Source organism: Pelophylax lessonae (assembly GCF_965119305.1).
Source record: "Pelophylax lessonae genome assembly, chromosome: 4".
Classification (NCBI taxonomy): Eukaryota; Metazoa; Chordata; class Amphibia; order Anura; family Ranidae; genus Pelophylax; species Pelophylax lessonae.
The window spans coordinates 632,900,695-632,919,846 of record NC_138771.1 but is presented as its reverse complement, the minus strand read 5'-3'; the positions used below and the strand labels follow the sequence as shown (position 1 = coordinate 632,919,846).

Here is a 19,152-nt window from a genome sequence, read left to right as displayed (position 1 = left end):
CCCCCCCATGTAAATTTTCCCCACTCCTTTTTTAACGGATGTGACTCCCTCCAAAATTGAATGACTACAAGTCCCACAATGAACCCCTGAGGGGGTGGGTGAGAGAGAGAGGGGGGGGGGTTAGGGAGGGAGAGAGAGAGGGGGGTGGGTGAGGGAGGGAGAGAGGGGGGATGAAAGAGAGGGTGGGATGAGAGAGAGAGAGAGAGAGAGGGAGGGATGAGAGAGAGAGAGAGAGAGAGAGAGAGGGAGGGATGAGAGAGAGAGAGGGCGGGATGAGAGAGAGAGGGCGGGATGAGAGAGAGGGCGGGATGAGAGAGGGGGGGTGAGAAAAGGAGAGAGGGGGGATGAGAGAGAGGGGGGATGAGAGAGAGAGCGAGAGAGAGGGGGATGAGAGAGAGGGCGAGAGAGAGAGAGAGGGGATGAAAGAGAGAGCGAGAGAGAGAGAGAGAGAGAGAGAGAGAGAGAGGGGGGGTGAGAGAGCGGTATGAAAGAGAGAGGGGGATGATAGAGAGAGAGGGGGATGATAAAGAAAGAGAGAGGGGGTGAGAGAGAGGAAGGTGAGTGAGAGAGGGAGAGAGGAGGGGAGAGAGCGAGGGGGAGAAAGAGAGAGAGAGAGGGGGGGTGAGTGAGAGAGAGAGGGGGGTTGAGAGAAAGGGGGGAGAGAGAGGTGGCTCTAGCAACCAATGGCTAATAGAGTCTCAGTTGGAGGGGGGGGTGGATTTTTTGCTGCCCCCTGCAAAGTGCCGCCCTAGGCCTGGGCCTTGTTGGCCTAGGCCAAAATACAGCACTGATATGAACCCACCGATGATGATTAATGATGGCAGCAAAAAAAGTAATGAATGATGCCAATGTATTTTTCCAAATTACCCGTGGGGCCGTATTAAAGCAGCCCGGGGGCCACAATTGGCCCGCGGGCCGGACTTTGGACATGCCTGCTCTAAGGATATCAGATTTTGAATGAATGTAACGATGCCTGTTGCAAAATTATAGACCTGATGCCCAGAGTCTTCCTACAGCTCTGTGTCTATACCTGTGTGTGAACTGTCCATTTCAGAGCTGTAGGAAGACTAAATGAACTTCGTGGGTGCTCATCAGCGACCTTGAAGTTCATTGAAATTACAAGTCTGCCATGGGGGCAGATGGGACTTGTAGTATTCTCATTCACAGATTCTAGTGAACTAATGGTGTGGCTGTGTGAGCAGAGCCCAACAAAACTATGGCAATTTGAAATTGTGGCTGTCACAGTTGGGGGTGGAGGGTGTGCTGCATAGTAACATGATATATGTTACACCCTAAATACGGGTGTAATATGTAACCTTTTACTAAAGGTGAACTTAGCCTTTAAGTGAAGCCTACAAACTGAATGCCTATTCCATTACCCAAACAATTAAACTGAAACTGAATAACTGCAATATTAGGTCCAGCCTGGTATATTACCACTCTCAATTTAACAAAAGGCTACTAGTAGATCCCACCCTCCATAGGGGCTATAGAAAAAAATAGCATTTGTCATGCCAGAGGGGTTGTGGCAGGATGCCAGAATGCCATTTGTGTGGCACAGGGCCCTGGACTCAGATAGCCATGAACAAAGTATTGAAACCCCATTAAGAATTATCAGAAGCTTATCTAGCAAATATTGCCATCTTTAGTCGGGACTGGGAGGGTCATCTGAAAAAGGTCCAGTTAGTCCTGGATGCCCTACAGAGGGAGGTAATCATGTTAAACTCTGAGAAAAAAAAAAGATTAATATAGAGGAGGCCCACTATTTGGGGTACATTTTAGGCAGAGGCATGATCACTCCTCAGCTGAGCAAGGTGGAAGCCACCCAAAAGTGGCCCTGTCTCTCCCGAAAAAGCAGGCATTCTTCTTTCTAAGCATTGTGGGGTATTCAGGTTGGTTTATCCTCATATTTGCCAGCTTAGCCACACTTTTGACAGACCTCACAATAGGGAAAAGCCTCCACAGTTGTAACTGGAGTCCTGAGGCAAAAGCAGCATTCTGCCATATAAGCAGGCTTTGTTCCAGGAACCAGTATTCATAGCCTCAGACTTTCAGAAAGAGTTTCTGCTTCAGAAGGATGCTAGTATGGGGCCAGAAGCTCACCCAAGCTGAGAAAAACTATTCAGTTGTTGAGACTATTTAATTGCAATAAAGTGGGCCCTAGAAACCCTCTGGTACTAGTTGTCAGGCCAACCCTTCAGGCTGGTTTCAGATAATGCCCCCCTTATGTGGATGGCACAAAAAAAAGAAAGGAACGACAGGATCACTAGGTAGTTTCTCACTTCCCAAGATTTCAAATTTACAGTGATGCATAGACATGGGAGACTGCATCAGAATGTGGCCACCCTTTCACGGGTCTATCGTCATTTTGTCCAAGGCGAGCCTTCACTGCTCTACTTTGATTCTTCACACTTATATGCTCCTGTTGTGTTTTTGTGCTGACAAGAAGTTGTTGCATTATTGTTTGAATTCAGGCCAGAGGAAAACCTTTTATTGTTTTGTGTTTGTTGGCCAGTAAAGCAGACTTTAAAATTGGAACTTTAAGCCACAAAATAAAAGTGGGGGAACAGGATTTTTTAAGGCAGAAGAGACACGCTTTTTATTTTCTGCATTAAAGTTACCTACCTGCCTGTTCGCCCTTATACATTGAGCTCACTGTACAAATTCGGCAATGTTGAAGATGACCGCCCATGCACAGGAATAATGTCATCCCTGCCTGGCCAATGAAAGCAGCCGGCGATTAAGACCTTAAAGCCAGCCTCCCCAAGATGTCAGCAGCAGGTCAGGGGGCTCCATGACGTCGCATCGCTGGATCCAGGGTGAGTATAATTCCACTTTAAAGTCTCATACAAACTAGTAGTTTTGTTATTTTCGTTCAACCCAGCAGGACTGAACGGAAAAAAAAACTGACTGCTCAGAAGGAGCCGCAGTGCTAACTATCCAACCTTAGTACAGCAATCTCCCCCGCTGTTCTATTGTGTTCTGACAGGGGGACGTCCCCCCTGCCAGAACACTCCTGTCAGCCATTGGCTGAGAGCGCTGATCTGGAGCCGATCGGCTGACCTTTTTCGGTCATGCCCCTTTGACAGAAGCTGCCTGAATGGCCAGCTTCTATCGGACTGACTCCAGTACCCATGACATTTGGCATGTGTGCACTAAGCTTAAGTTTATAAACTGTGTCGTGGATGCCTGTTTAGCCTCTGATCCAGAATAAATAAATATATATTATATCCACTTTACCACCGGAGGATTTTGCTGTCTTACGTCTGGGCCACTTTTTGCGATTCGGCGCTGTGCAAATTTAACTGAAAATTGCGCGGTTGTGCGACGCCGTACCCAAACGAAATTTATGTCCTTTTTTTCCCACAAACAGAGCTTTCTTTTGGTGGTATTTGATCACCTGTGCGATTTTTACTTTTTGCGCTATAAACAAAAAAAGAGCGTAAATTTTGAAAAAACAACAATATTTTTCACATTTTTTTATATGAAATTCCCCCCAAAAAAATGTAAAAATCAAAATTTTTTTAAATTTTTGGCCAATTTGTTTTCTGCTACCTATGTTTGGTAAAAAAATTCACAATAAGCGTATTTTGATTGGTTTGCGCAAAAGTTATTGCGTTTACTAACTAAGGGAAAGATTTCTGTCATTTTTGGTGGTTCAGCTATGCTGAACCCTGCAATCTGACCCTGCCTGTCACTTAGGAGATCCGCCCGCTTGTGTTTACACAAGCGGGCGGATCTCCACACTAGATCCCCGACGATCGGGGAAGAGCGGCGGCGATCGCCGCTGCTCCTCCCCTGGCCCGACTCCCGCTGTGACTGAATACAGCGGGAGCGAGCCTCCGGCGGCGCGCGTGCGCCGACGGGAAAGGGGAGTGTCTGACGACGTAGTACTACGTCGTCAGACGATAACGAGCCACTCTGCCGCAGTAATATTACTGCAGGCAGACGTAAAGTGGATATTTAACACATAACAAAGGATTCCTAGAGAGAGATGTTCTAAAGAGACAACACAGCAAAAGCAGTCTGCCTCTAGGCTCACTGCCAGATTAAGACCTGAAATCTGTAAAGGTAAAGGATGGAAAAAGAGAAAGAGTCACTTTATTTTTTTAATTTTAGTGCTGACCACTATACATTAATAAAAAAAAAAAAATACTCAAAATGACTGAAGTCCCATTAAGAAAAATAAAATGTCAAACATTAAAAATAAATAAAATGCAACTAACTGTGCAGTGGAAAGTGCATAGGAGATGCAAAGAGAACAACATAGGGACTGGTAGGACTAGTATAGGGAAAAAGGCAGGACTAATATACAGAAACATTTATTTTTCAGCCAAGCCATATACAATATTTTTTGTAATTTACATTCCTAGTTTTTAATTTTTTGCAATATGTGTTTGATTTATTCCCTTCACCTTTAAATTGTTTCTAGAGTTATTGGAAGGTTGGAAAAGCATGATGAAACATTTAGGAAGGAACATAAAGATGACTAGAGCCCAACTGGAAATTAACATGGCAAAAATTTCCATGGCCACAGTGTATTTGCCTTGAGCACTGAGGGATGCTGGAATATAGGAGATCCAGACACTAAGGAAGGTCAGCATGCTGAACGTGATGTAGGAGGCCTCATTAAAGATGTCGGGAAGACTTCGAGATAGAAATGCAACAATAAAACTGCTGAAGGCTAACAGGCCAAGATATGCCAACATTACCCAAAAAGCAAAGGTTGATCCTTCATTGCACTCCATTATTATGACCCCAGGATAGGTAGTTATATTGTACTGTGGAAAGGGAGGTGTAAGGGACAACCAGATTACACATACCATAAACTGTATAAGGAGGACTACACAAATGATTGTGCAAGAAAAATGGTGGCTGGTGAATTTCTGAAGCGTGCAGCCTGGCCTAGTGGCCAAGAAAGCCAAAACAACCATTATCGTTTTGGATAGCACACAAGAAATACAAAGAGAAAAAACAATCCCAAATGTAGCCTGGCGCAGAAGACACTTCAGTGGTAGGGGATAACCAATAAAAACCAAAGGACAAAGGAAGCAGAAGGATAAACAAACCAAAAGAAGGCAACTTAAGGAGTAATTGCTGGCTTTTACTATTGGGGTGGACTTATGATTGATTAAAAGCTTTAAGATTGCAGCTGGGATCAAAGAAGAAGCAACACTGATAGAAGATAAGGTTGACCCTAGTGGTTCTTCGTAAGAAAGATACTCTATGGTTTTTTGAAGACATCTTGCATTTTCTTTGTTTGGCCATTGGTTCCATGGACATCGGAAGCAGTCAAGTGAGTCTGAAAGATAACACAGTATTCATCAGTTATTTTAAAAAAAAATCCTGACAGACTCCATGGCAGCCTACGTATGGGTTAATCCCACCTCCACTCCTCACCTATAGGACCCCACTCCCATAAATCTTTGCTCTGAGCCAGAGGCCGCATTCCTTTTTTTCCTGCTCCTATTAACCAGAATGGTTGAAGTCTTACCTTGGATTAAGTGTCCACGATCGAGGCCTGGTTGTTCGGCAAGTTGTGCCCCGGAAGACGTGTGGAGTCTCCAGCAGTCCCCAGCTATTAGCAGGGTGGAGAAGAACGATAAATGCAGTGCCATGACGAGCTTAAGCCTGGCCATTGGCAGGCAGATCGGCAGTACAGCCTAAAAGCCTAGCTATGAGCAGTTGGCCATAAACACCCAGGGCCCATGCAGCAGTGTCTTCTGGATGGAGAAGGGCGATGGATGCGGTGCCATGTGGGTCTCCAGCAGTCCCCAGCTATTAGCGAGGTGGAGAAGGGCAATGGATGCAGTGCCATGAAGAGCTTAAAGCCTGGCCATTGGCAGGCAAAGCGACAGTACGGCCTAAGGCCTAAGCTTTTAGCAGGTGGTAATAAATGCCCTGGGCCCATGCGGCTCTAGTATCTTCCAGTCTATGGCGGCAGGAGCGCTTTCTCTTCTGGCCTGGCATCCCTGGTGAATCCTGCACAGATTACAGCCCGGCGGTGGCATCATAACAGTGAAGAAATTCAATCAGCAGTCAGTAATGTTAATATTGGGATTTCTCTGTGGGCAGCTTGCAACAGTTTTTCTTAAGTCTGTGTGCAATCATCACAGCTATATGCTCTGCAATAACGCCCTTGTGCAGGTTGGCTGTCTGTGCAGTTCCACACTTTGGATGTATCACTGACCTCCCCCCCCTCCCTTGTGGCTAGCCCTTATATTGTGGGGATGAGAGGGTGTGTTTAACCCCTTCCTTTCCTCGCTTGCCTGGGCACTCCTTTTGGGTTCCTTTCTAACCTATTTTGTTTTCTTTTTAGGTTTTTCTTAGTCCTGCTACAGTAGGTTAGATTGACAATATACAGCATGTGAGGATAAAGACCTCATTAGGTCACTACATCAACATTCTTCTTCCAGATTTAGTTGTCATTGGTCACCCTCAAGGTCCAGTCTTCATAAAAGAAGCTCTGAATCCTCCTTCAGGCACCACATCCACCGCCATGTCAGCCCAAGGAAGGATCCTGCTGGGGATGCAGGACTTAGGTCCTAGAGGGCAAGTCTCTGTGTGAGCCATGTTATGCCCAGGTGGTTGGAAAAAAAGGATGGATATTTACAGCGAATGAAATCTCTGGTGAGGCACGTAGCGCAAGAATGCCTTAAAGAGTGGGGTACAAGCCACACGCAAAGTCCAACAGCCGTTACTGCGTGTTCTCCCATTAGGGTTGGCCAGGAAGAACTGGAACAACCCTAACCAAGCCATCCATCTATGAAAACTTCAGACACTGAGGCAAAGCGAGATGAGTCCCTTTGCCCTTGTGACGCCTTTGGTCAAGACAATGAAGGGGGCATTTACATGAATAGAAACTGTAGAGTCTTCTGCAAAGCAATAGGGGGTTCTTTAAGCACTTTTAGAGAGAGAGAGAGAGCATTCTAATTTTCCCATTCCTAACAGAAATAAGGTAAATAAGTTTGGATGAGTGGAGCAAGGTTGCGAGATATACTTCCCTTCTGAGCAAGATGGCCAAGCTCTATCCATTCAGAGATAAGGATGCAAAGTGCCTAATGGCTGCCTTTCTACTTGTTGAGGCCTGGATGAGGCAAGCAAGCATGTCACTCTTCCTTGGAAGATGCAGTGAATGGCTTGAAAGTCAGTCTGGGCTCTTGTGGCCATGTTTAAAGTGATGGAAACGTGGAAGGAGAATGTGGACGCAGTATTCAAGAGCATTTTATGAAACTCAGTAGTTAAGGAGCTGGAGCTGGTGTTGGTTTCCCATGGTGAGGCTCTAATTAACATCATAGTGGCGTGGGTTATGCTCCCCTTAGTTATAGCAAAGTGAGTGTTATGGCTGGGACCTGGGCTTGCCGATCCCGCCTCTAACAGGCCTAGTGTAAGATCCCTTTGAGGGAGCTTCATCTTTTGGCAAGCTGGATAACACCATAACCCAGGCCGCAGTTGGCAGGTTGCGTCTTGCCTCAGGATCGGCGCCTGCTAGGCTGGAAGATGACATGGTCTAGAGGACAAAGTTCAGAGCATGCCAGGGTCACAGGTTTTTACAGACCAGGTCCTGGATTTTAGGAAGAGCTGGGGAATAGGCCAGTTATCCCCTCAGAAGTATGCTAAAAGCTTGACCTCGGGTATCCAAGAAGCTACTGAGTTTGAGCTTTAGACTATTGAAATATTGGAAAAGAGGTCTTTTCAGGACACGCATGGTCCATCAGAAGTTCCTCTCATCTCGGATTCATTTCCACTAATTTTGCCTCACTCTGAGGTAAAAAAGAGGCATATACTCTTGCAATACGTATAGTCACTGGTGTCGCAAGTGCTGCTGTGCCAGTTCCAGAATGCAAGAGATTTCAGGACATGTACTCACCCCTCTTTATGGTCATAAAAAGGAGCGACTTGCGGAGGCTGATTTTAGACCTTTGCGCACCTGCTTCAATTTTCATCAAAAGGAGTAGTTCAAGATGGAAACATTGTCCCTGATTCATAGGGATTCCAAGCAGGTGACTGGCTCATTTCAAATAGACCTAAAGATGCTTATTTTTATGTGCCCATTGTAGAAGACTTCCACAAGTTCCTTCAGTTCGCCGTAGGTCAAGACCATCTCCAGCTTGCTTGTCTACCATTTGGGCTTTCAACATCAAACTGTGTATTTTCAGGATCTTATTGGTTGTTAAAGTCTTTATCAAAGCAAGGAGCATAGGCATGCATAGTTACTTGGATGTCCTTCTCCTATTGCCCCAAGACAGGGGGAACTGCTCCTCAAAATTCAGTTGGTGGCTTATCCTGGGAAAGAGACACCTGGAGCCCACTCAGTCTCTTGTGTGCCTCGGGGCTCAGTTCGATATAATCAAGAGGACCCTTGCTTTGTCTCTGGATCCCGATGTTCTGGAACAGAATACCCCTGGCCCTGTCTTAGGCAGGTGGGGCTGTCCATTTCACAAGATTGTGTTGAACATTCTGAAACTATGGGCAGTCTTCTGGACCCTACAGACATTTCACCATATAACAAAGGGAGCCTCAGTGCTCTTAGGCTAGTCAACACTACAGCAGTCTCCTACGTTAAAAGACAAAGGGGGACTCACAGCCTGTTTTCTTTTATAGAAAGCAAAGCCAATTATGTCTTGGGCTCCGAAGAATCGAGCCTACATCATAGAGGCCTATATCCTCAGAGTCCAGAATATTCTAACAGACTTTCTTTGCAGAGTTCAGATGAATCATTGGAAATGCAGCCGGCCCTGTGCATTTCTTCAAGTCCTGGTCATCCTCGGGTTTCTACGAAAACCCTGTACAGAAGTTGTGGAGGTAGCAGCAGTGATGCCTTTTTGGTCAATTAGGCCATGGTTCCCCTTGCTAGCACTGTTCAACTACGGGAACCCAGTGCCCCTTCTCATCAAGCCAGATCTTCTGTCACTGGGTTCATTTCTACATCCATGTCCAGCATGGTTACGTCTGACGGTCTGGTTCTTGAGATTGGAGGTCCTCGGCTGCTCCTTCGGAGTCATCTCCTCTCTCTTAAATGCTAAGAGAGTGAACACAAAACAAGGTTTATGGGAGAATCTGGTCAAAGTCTGTGCAATACATGTCTGCTGGTGAAGGATCATGTACTGATCTAGATGTTCTAAATATTCTGGGCTTCCTCCAGTCAGATTTAGATCTGGCTCTATCAATCAGCTCCCCCCAGTGTTCAAGAGTCAGCTTAATCTGCCTTCACAGGTGTTTCCAGGTCTGGGCATCTTTTCCTGTCCAACAATTCTTCAAGGGAGAAACTAGGCTCAGACCTCGGAGTAAATGAAGATTTTCAAAATGGAGTCTCCCTCTTGTTCTCAACTCCTTCTTGGGAATTGGAGTGGAGTGTTCTAGGGCTGTCTCCATTAAAGGCCTCTTTGTCATGTTCACCTTTCTCCTGGCTTTTACGTCGGCATAAAAAGCCTCAGAGATTGATTCACCTGTCATGGATAACTTTTCTTAACCTTCTTCCAGTTCGAGAGGTGCTTTTACCTATAATTGACTCAATTCCCAAGGATACATTAGTCTTTCATGGGAACCAATAACTTGTTCTGCCAACCTTTGGAGTACTAACTTGCGTCCTTTACAGTATATGTGGGAGAGGTCGCCCTGTGGCTTAGTTAATAAAAGCCTATGGCTAGTAAACAGGGAATCTTGAGTTTGACTCTCAGCAGTACCTTCTTTTGTTTCTGGGAATCTCTCAGATATTTTGGAGTTATATCTACAAGCTACAGCTTCCTTCAAGCTTCAAAACGCCTGTTCATTCGGAGACAAAAGGGAAAAAGACAAAGGGAAAGGTGCCTCATCTAGAACGGTTGTGACATGGATTGTCCGGGTTATCGAACAGGGTCACAGAGTTGAGGGCTTGGCTTCTTTGGGGATGGTGACCGCTCACTCGACTAGAAGTGTGTTTACAGCCTGAGTGGCTTTGCACCATGTGGTTCCCAATGTAACCGTAGGGTAGGCTTGTGGTCCCCCATCAATACTTTTATGGCTCATTATTGTGTAGAAATGGCATCTTTATCTTCTGTTCATTACATATCCTGTCAGTTGACAATGTCAAGTAAACCCTTTTCTTTTGTTCTGCAATTTCCCACCCAGGTGTGTATGCTAGTTATTTCCCATACATAGGCTGCCATGGAGTCTGTCAGGAAAATGGAAAATTTCCTATCAAATACTTACCATAATTTTTCTTTCCTGGACTCCATGGCAGTAGGAGTTCCTTCCCAGTGTCATGAGTAGGCTAGTTACGGAATGCGGCCTCTGGCTCAGAGCAAAGATTTATGGGAGTGGGGTCCTATAGTTCTATAGGTGAGGAGTTGAGGTGGGGTTAACCCATACGTAGGCTGCCATGGAGTCCATCAGGAAAGGAAAATTACGGTAAGTATCTGATAGAAAATTTTCTGTTATTTGGTTTAGGTTCAATACATCTGTTAAACAAAGCAAACTATGGGGTATATCACATTCCATCCATATCTGGCAAATTTTTACAGCCAAGGTCTCATGATATACATAATTCATTCAACAGTATGGTTACAGTACAACTTAAACAGATATTTCTGAATAATTTAACCTTTTTATTTGACAATCAAACATAGGAACTAGGCCATAGGAATCTCTTTTCGTATCAATGGAAGGCATGAGCTTTGCTTATTGCAATGTTTTTGGGAATTCTGTCCAAAATACTTGGTAATCATATTTAGCTTGAATTTTCTAAAATTTCTATTACAAAGAATCAACAATGGCAAACTGTTAAATACCTAATGAAAAATATTACTATAAATGTTACTTAAACTCATTCTTTTTAAAACTGAGTTCATTATATTTCCAATTTTTTATATTGCCATTTCTTAGCTGACTTTAAGCAACCTATTTCATTCCCTTTCTAGCTCTAACCTCGTTCCTCCTCAAAAAATTCCTACCAGATGGAAAAGGAGGGATGGTTTCATGGTATATGGACAGACATCCTATACATAGTCATTGCAAGTCAAACCTCGAAGGTAATGAATATTTTTACAGAGTTTTCACAGCTGCTATCTATGGATTTTTAGAAAAGAAGAGCTTAAAACGACCTCCACAAAAACAATGTTGCCTTAATACACAGCTTCATGGTGCTGTATTATTAAAAGGGATGAAGAAAAACAAAATATTACTTGCCTGTATGATTTGAGACCTCACCATGTGGACATGGTACACAATGAAAACAACATGCAGGTTCTCTTTCTGTTATCACCTTCCTGTAACCTGGAAGGCAGCTCACACTACACACAGAAGAAGGCACCTAAAGGTAGAAATAATATTAGTAATACTATTCATAGTAATAATAATAATGGTAATAGTTATAAGGCATACACACTACTTCTGCATTGAGGCTTATTGGGTAGAGCAGATAATGATATACTCATCACTAGCTGTATATTTTCAATCTGCCCAGCACGTAGCTAAGTAAAAGAATGTCCTTTCAAGATTTACTTTCTTTAATGAGGTTCCTCTACTTCTGAAAGTCTTAAAGATGTACTCTGAGCTTCAGCCTTGCACAGTTGTACAATCCATTTTTCTGTACTGAAATTGCTTACTCTGAAACTGATTTTACCTTTTGGATTTCCCATTCCCTTCTATCTCAGCAACATGGGACACTGGGACTAATAGAGGGGTGACTCCCTCCAGCAATAAAAACTAGACAGAGGTTCTAACCCCTCACTACTCTATCCATAATTTAAAAAATATGGCTGGAGTTGGGCTCACCCAAAAGACGGACTAGAGACTTTATTTTCATTTTTGTTAATTCTGAAAATTAGCAGCTAGTGCATGTATAGCCACACCACTATGAGCAGGTGCCATATGAATTAGAAACAGTAAAAAGTTCAGTTCCGTGAAATTAAAGTGGTTGCAAAGGCGCAAGATTTTTTACCTTTATACATTATATGCATTAAGGTAATAAACCTCCTCTTGTTCAGAAGACCCCAAGCCCCCTCCCCCCCTCCAGTACTTACCTGAGCCCAATCTTCCTGCAGCAATGTGCATGAGAGCCTAGGCTATCTGGGGGACTCTCCCTCCCCATTGGTTTAGACAGCACAGCACAGTCAGTGAGCCAATGAGGAGAGAATGAATAAATACACAGAGCCGCGACTCATGAACAAGCCTGCTTGGGTGTCCCCATTGCATACTAATTGCATACTAATTGCCCTTAGAATCAAAATGTTAATAGGCTTTAGTTAAGAAATTGATATAGTCACAAGTGATAGCCTCTACTTCCCTTCACTTCCTTCGCTTTCGGCATTCCCTTTTCTTTATGTGTGTGCTCCTCAACCATGATTATCATATCTTAAAAGGGATCAGATGAGAAACTAGTGTGTGCAGCTTAAGTCAAAAGCTAAGTGAATGGTCAAACAAGCTAGGAGTAGATGATACAGACAAATTCTGTAGAAGAGACAAACAAATTCCTAATTAAAGCCCCGTACACACGTATCGATTGTCGGCCGTCTTTTGTCCAGTGCTGTCGTGTTGGTTGAAAAGTGCTCAAGACTGCACACGAATTTTGTCGGCCAACAACAACCAACTTCAGAAGTGATGTCATGTGATGGTTAACTTTCCGTGTGTTTTTTCTTCTCTGAGCATGCCCAGTCTTGCTCATCTGGCTTTTGTCGGCCGAAATCTGTACTGACTGATGAACAATCGGCCGTTCTGGTGTTGGCCAACAAAAATTTTATAGCATGCAGACCAGATTTTGTTCAGCCGAAAAGTCGCAGTCGGTTGTCGGAAGCATCATACTAACAAGCCGACAATCGGCCGATCGGACGTTGGCCGAATATTTACGGCCGACAATCGGTACGTGTGTACGAGGCTTAAGGGTCAAGCTGAGATCAGTACCAGATGATTCTTAAACCATATGTTAAAGCCAAAACATAGCGCAGGAACAAAGTTGAGGTGTGGAGTCAAAATTAGTCACAGGCAGAGCTCAGTCATCTGAGTGTTATCCTCACTGAAGGATGTTTGGAATAATGTGCAGTTTAACATGTAAGTCTAATTTATCTTTATTTACTACCACTTGAATAATGGTCTCACCTGCTGGTCTCTGCCAGGCCACCACAAGGTACTTGAATTGATGACGAAGACTTCACCAGAAGGTGCTTGGGTATCATAACTACCAACCTTGACCTGTTTTAGAATGCCCTCTGGAGTCATCTGCCAATTCACAATGTCATAGATTGCAGGTGAGTCTCCATTCTCATCAAAGTAAAGTTCCCTCCCATTACTTAGCTTTAGCCGGACCTTCCTTATATAGTGAAAAAGCTGGGAGAAAAAGGAATAATCCATATCAGGTTCTGTGCTGAGCTCACACCATCTTGTGACATCATATATTGCATTATATAAGAGCTTACTGGTAGCACTGTTAGTAGTAGGCTAGAAAATGGAAGTGCCTGAAGTGAACAAAATTTAAATTTTAGAGAGTTGTTACAGAAACAGGTATCCCCATCAGGCAATTTTTTTTCAGCTCTAGCTCTGGAGGAAACTCAAAAATTTTGGATTTTCCATTACTTTCTGTCTATGTGACAATGTTAATCAGGACAATTAGAGGATGTGATTGTCTCCAGTGGAGGCGCAGACAGCAATACAAACTTGACAAAAGGCTTAACTCTTACACATTCTATCCAACATTAAAAACACACTTAGCTGAATTCTAGCTTTAAAAACATTCAAGGTAAAGAAATTGTTTTTAAAGGTTTATTTTTACCAATTATTTAAAGTAATATATTTTGCATTGATTTCTCATTGATTATAGTATACTAACATATGGGGAGAGATTTACTAAAACGGATGTATTTAGAATTTGGTGCAGCCGTGCACAGTAACCAGCTTCTAACCTCAGCTTGTTCAATTAAGCTTTGACAATAAGCCCTCACTCACATTGGAGCGATACATTGGAGCAATTTGTCATGCGATTTGACAGGTCAAATCAGATTACAAGTCGCAGCGTATTGCCGGCGTTGGCACCATTCCAATCAGTGCGCTGCCGACTTTGCGGCACGGCAAGCCTTGCACCGATTGGGATTCTACCATTGCCGGCAAAGGCTGCAATCTGACATGCAATTTAACCTGTCAAATCGTGCTGATGTGAACGGGGGCTAAAACCTAGAAGCTTATTGGTTAAGCCCCGTACACACGTACCGATTGTCGGCCGTAAATATTCGGCCAACGACCGATCGGCCGATTGTAGGCTTGTTAGTATGATGCTTCCGACAGCCGACAGCGCATTTTCGGCCAAACAGAATCTGTCGTGCAGGCATTAAAATTTTTGTTGGCCAACACCAGAACGGCCGATTGTTCGCCAGTCAGTAAAGATTTTGGCCGACAGACAGCCGATTAGCAAGACTGGGCATGCTCAGAAAAGAAAAAAGACACGGAAAGTTAACCATCACATGACATCACTTCTGCAGTCGGCTGTTGTTGGCCGACAAAATTTGTGTGCAGTCTTTTGCAGTTTTCAACAGACACGACAGCCCTGGACAAAAGACGGCCGATCGTTCGGCCGACGATCGGTATGTGTGTACGAGGCATTACTATATGCACAGTTGCATCAGATTCTGTTTGCACCAGCGTTAGCAAATTCCCGACCCCCCCCCCCATAGTGTTCTTCTCTGTCACGTTACCTGCCAAGGTTTGAAATTCCAGATGTCAGCACATCTCTCTTGAGGGCCGGTTCCTTGTCTACAGTTGTTCAGATCTTCCAAAGCTTTGCCCACTGCATGCACAGCTGTGTATACATTATATGTGACTCTCAATTTAGAAGCATCATTGAAGCTGTTCTGAACATTTTCTAGGTTTTCTTCTCCAGTACATACTTTAATAGCAACCTCTGAAGACCCGTTGATGCTAATTCCAAAGGAAAATTTGCAGCCAAATGTTTGTTCCCAAAATATTTTCATCCACTTGCCTTCTAAAGGTATTGAAGGGTGTATCTTGTTTAGAAAGGCTTGAAATTTAGGAATTGTTCCACTGTAGAAGGCAAAGCCAACAGTTCCTAACAGAAGCTTTGAAAATCTTGCCATAGGACTAAGGGTAGACGTGGACCAAGCCTCACTAGCTATAAATATTTTACTTGTAAAATTTTGCCTCAGTATCTCATTCAGGACTTGCACAAGGTCAATATCATTGGAGATGATTATAATGGCATTGGCTGTTGACTTTTTTATGACATTTACAATATATGGGGCATTGCGGTCAGCCTGATTTCTAAGAATGGTCTCAGAGAAGGCCACACAAGCTCCAGCCCTAAGAAGCTCTTTTTTAACCAGCTGTATTCCCTGTTGACCATAGTCATTGTCCACAGCCAACAGTCCCACCCAAGTCCAATTAAAATGTATAGTAAGCTGAGCCAGTCCTTGTGACTGATAGATATCACTGGGTACAGTTCTGAAGAATGAGGGGAATTCTGTGCGGTCACTCAGAATGGCACTGGTGGAGAAGTGGCTGATCTGTTGGGACAGTTCCCATGATGAAAGTTCGAGTTTTAACTTAGAGCATATAAAACTGAGACCAGCATCATGAAAATATACATTTTGATACTTCTTACCTGGGTGTATCTGTAGAGGCATAGAATATGAGCAATTGAAATTGAGTGTGTGGAAATTGAATGTCCAATGACTGAACTCAACGGAACATCACTTAAACAACGGTAATTTGGGATGACCCCACCAGATCCTGTCAATATCTGTAAAGTTCCTTGTAAGTCCTGATGGAGTAATGTGCAAGAATCATACGCTTGAAAACCAATGGAGATATTGGGAAGAATGGTGATATCCTTGTTAATTTCCCCCACTGCAAATATCAAAGCATGGAGATGCTGATAACTTTCAAAATGAAACCTACAGGATTAAGAAGAATTTAAAAAGTATAACCATAACTATGCTAATGGTGGTATTTTCCTAGGGACAACAACTGTTCACTTTTCGTTTTGATTTTCGGTGGCCTGAACACAATTTTGACAAAAACTGGGGAATACCAACCTCTTTTTTTATACATTCCCTTCATACTGAGAAGCTTTTCTCATTATAAATTCTAGCTCAAATGTTTGATAAAAAAAAAAAGTCATGGCAGGAGAACTTCCTGTACCCACCAAGGCACATTAAAGAAAGTTGCTGCTTACAGCTTAGGATAGAATATTGTTGTAGGACAAACTAGTAGCTACAACAGCAAATTTTTAAAAAATCCCATGATCCCTGAACAGTAAACGGGCCTCCACTGTATGTTATTGGGTCTAATCAAATTCCAAAAGCTTTTATTATGTCATGTTCTCATGTTCATGGAAGAAGTCAGTCTGGTGGAATGGGTGTTTCTTGGCAGGCCACATTAGCATGCAGAGTGACTTAGGTAAGACCCACATGTGATGCTAAGCCTCCATGATTTAACCACTTGTCGACCGCCCACAGTATATTTACTGCGGCATTCAGCCCCTCCTGGGCAAAGCGACGTAGTACTACGTCGCTCGCACAGGAGCCTGCAGGGGGCGAGCGCACCCCGCCGGAGGCGCGCTCCCACCCCCGCTCGTTCCCTGACTTCCCTGAGCGAGTGACCAGCGGCTCCGATGTCCGCCGGCCACTCGCAATCTCCCGCTGGAGAGGGAGAAAGGCAGGCGGCTGATGTAAACAGAGCCGCCTGTCATTCTCCCTGGTGTAACTGCAGAGATCATACGATCCTGCTATGTAGGATCATATGTCTCTGTGGTTACATCACAAGCCACACTCCTCTACAGTTAGAATCACCTCCCTAGGAAACCCCTTGATCTCTAATAAAGTTAACCCCTCCCCTGCCAGTGTAATTTTTACAGTAACAGTGCATATGTATAGCACTGATTACTGTAGTAATGTCACTGGTACCCCCAAAAGTGTCAAAAATGTTAGTCTGGGGTCCGATCTGTCGCAGTCCCGCAAAAAAAAAAAATCGCAGATCACCGCCATTACTAGTTAAGAAAAAAAAACAATAAAAATGACATAAATCTTTCCCTTAGTTAGTAAACCCAATAACGTTTGTGCAAACCAATCAAAATACGCTTTTTGCAATTTTTTTTACCAAAAATATGTAGCAGAAAACAAATTGGCCTAAAATGTTAAAACATTTTGATTTTTACTTTTTTTTGGGGGGGGGAATTTCATATAAAAAAATGTGAAAAATATTGTTATTTTTTCAAAATTGACGCTCTCTTTTTGTTTATAGCGCAAAAAATAAAAATAGCACAGGTGATCAAATACCACCAAAATAAAGCTCTGTTTGTGGGAAAAAAAGGACCTCAATTTTATTTGGGTACAGCGTCGCACGACAGCGCAATTGTCCGTTAAATTCACGCAGTGCCGAATCGCGAAATAGGCCCTGGTCTTTAAGCAGGAAAATCCTCCGGGGCTTAAGTGGTTAAGGAACTGAAATGTGATCAATTTAAAAGGTGGGCAAGGGACAGTCAGGCCGTGGAGGAAAGAACTAGATGCTACTGGATGTCCTCCAGTCAAGAAATTAAGTAGCTCAATTTGGACTTTTTCTATCTTTTAGTGTACATTATAAGAAGCTTACAGTGTGCAGCAAAATCAGACTGCTCCTCCATTTCTTTCCCTAGTGTCACTGGGACAGAAAAAGAAAAGAAAGAAAGCTCAAGCTACAGCATCGTCTGCTCAATTCTCAGTTAAATCAACGCAGTGCTGTGTCGTAAAAAATGGCCTGGTCCTTAAAGGGGGTAAATCTTCCGGGGCTGAAGTGGTTAAAAAAGCAGAAAAACTATGCATGAAAAATGCATCCCTTTAAATTCTATGGACCTCTTCACACCAGTCTATTGCGCTTCAGTTGCATTTTTAAAAGTCCCGCTTGCTGCAATTTTGGTGCATGTTTGGTGCAGTAAAAAAAAACTACACCAAAAAACACCTCTCTATTGAAATGAATAGAAATGCATCAAAATGCATCAAAAATGCAATATGCGTTACATTAAATTTATGCCATCACAGCTAAAATGTGGCAATCATGCATATAGGTTTTTGACGCATTTTTGCAATGGAGAAGTGTGAAAGAGCCCCAACTATTTTTAATTAAATATGATATGATATTGATATGATATTATTGTATACAGAACTACTTCTCATGTTTATTGTACTTCATATTTCACGCACAAGAACAGGAAATTACATTGTACACGTGGCTCTGTTGGGTTTCTCGGTGAAGGAGATATGGTGGTAGACCTTATCTAAGTGAAGAGGTAACACAGCTCCAATCATGATATCCCCGGGCTGTGATAAACCTTCCAGCTCTGTAATATCCAGTCTGCACCTTCCATCCAGGGCATATATAACGGGTATAAGCTGGAATAAAATGATGGCACCGACTACTGCATGCAAACTAGTCATATTGCACTGAATAGTAGCGTGAACACCTGGAGGGAAAAAGGGAAAATATCGACATAATATATAGAATTGTGCCATAACACTCTATTTTAAAGTAGAATGGTGGCCTTCCACTAAAAAATGATATAAATACTGTATATATACTCTATAGTTTTAGGCAGGAGTGAAAAAATGCTGTTAAGGAAAAATTCTTTCAGAAATAGTGTTGATAGGTTATTTTTTATCAATGAAGACAATGGAAAATCTGTTCTGCCCACTGGACTTCTATTCAGTATACTTGTGTTTATGTTGCTTAAAATACCATGTTGGGTTTTCTTGATTTACACCAGGCTAGTTAGATGCAGCGTGTAGGTGCCACCTACTGTTCCTTTTCTGGTATAGCTTTAGCTGTTCTGTAGCAGTTACATATTGTAATCTGTCAGAATGTGTTAATAGAGTTGTTAGAAACAAGTGCATTCTGGGAGAATTCTCTAGAGGAAGTGAGTCAGCAACCATTTTAAGAATCTACAGCAAGGCAGCAAGTCATGTTTCTTCAATCCATTGCCCTCACCCCTGAGCGAGCTTAAAAAGTGAGTTCTTGTTACCCCATTCTGCATTATAGAGCGTTGTTTCTTTATAATAGGCAATTTTGTACTGATTGATGTTTCATTTATCAATTTGTAGTTTCACCTGGCTTGTTCTAATAAATTTAAGATCAAAGAAACATGGTATCTGAAGTTTATGGAGCAGGAAGGTTTAGCTCTCTGTCCTAAGGACAGAAAAA

At 43.1% G+C, this 19,152-nt stretch overlaps 1 protein-coding gene across 1 annotated transcript; it reads right to left on the bottom strand.

Moving 5' to 3' along the window:
* Positions 1-4,376: 4,376 nt before the first annotated feature.
* LOC309552875 (extracellular calcium-sensing receptor-like) lies at positions 4,377-18,884 on the bottom strand (the record flags this gene model as incomplete). Its single annotated transcript, XM_082253786.1, has 7 exons — positions 4,377-5,302; positions 8,951-9,022; positions 13,107-13,302; positions 14,661-15,524; positions 15,584-15,875; positions 18,175-18,418; positions 18,752-18,884. 7 exons carry the CDS (start codon positions 18,882-18,884, stop codon positions 4,377-4,379), a joined length of 2,727 nt encoding a protein of 908 aa, XP_082109912.1.
* Positions 18,885-19,152: the final 268 nt, after the last annotated feature.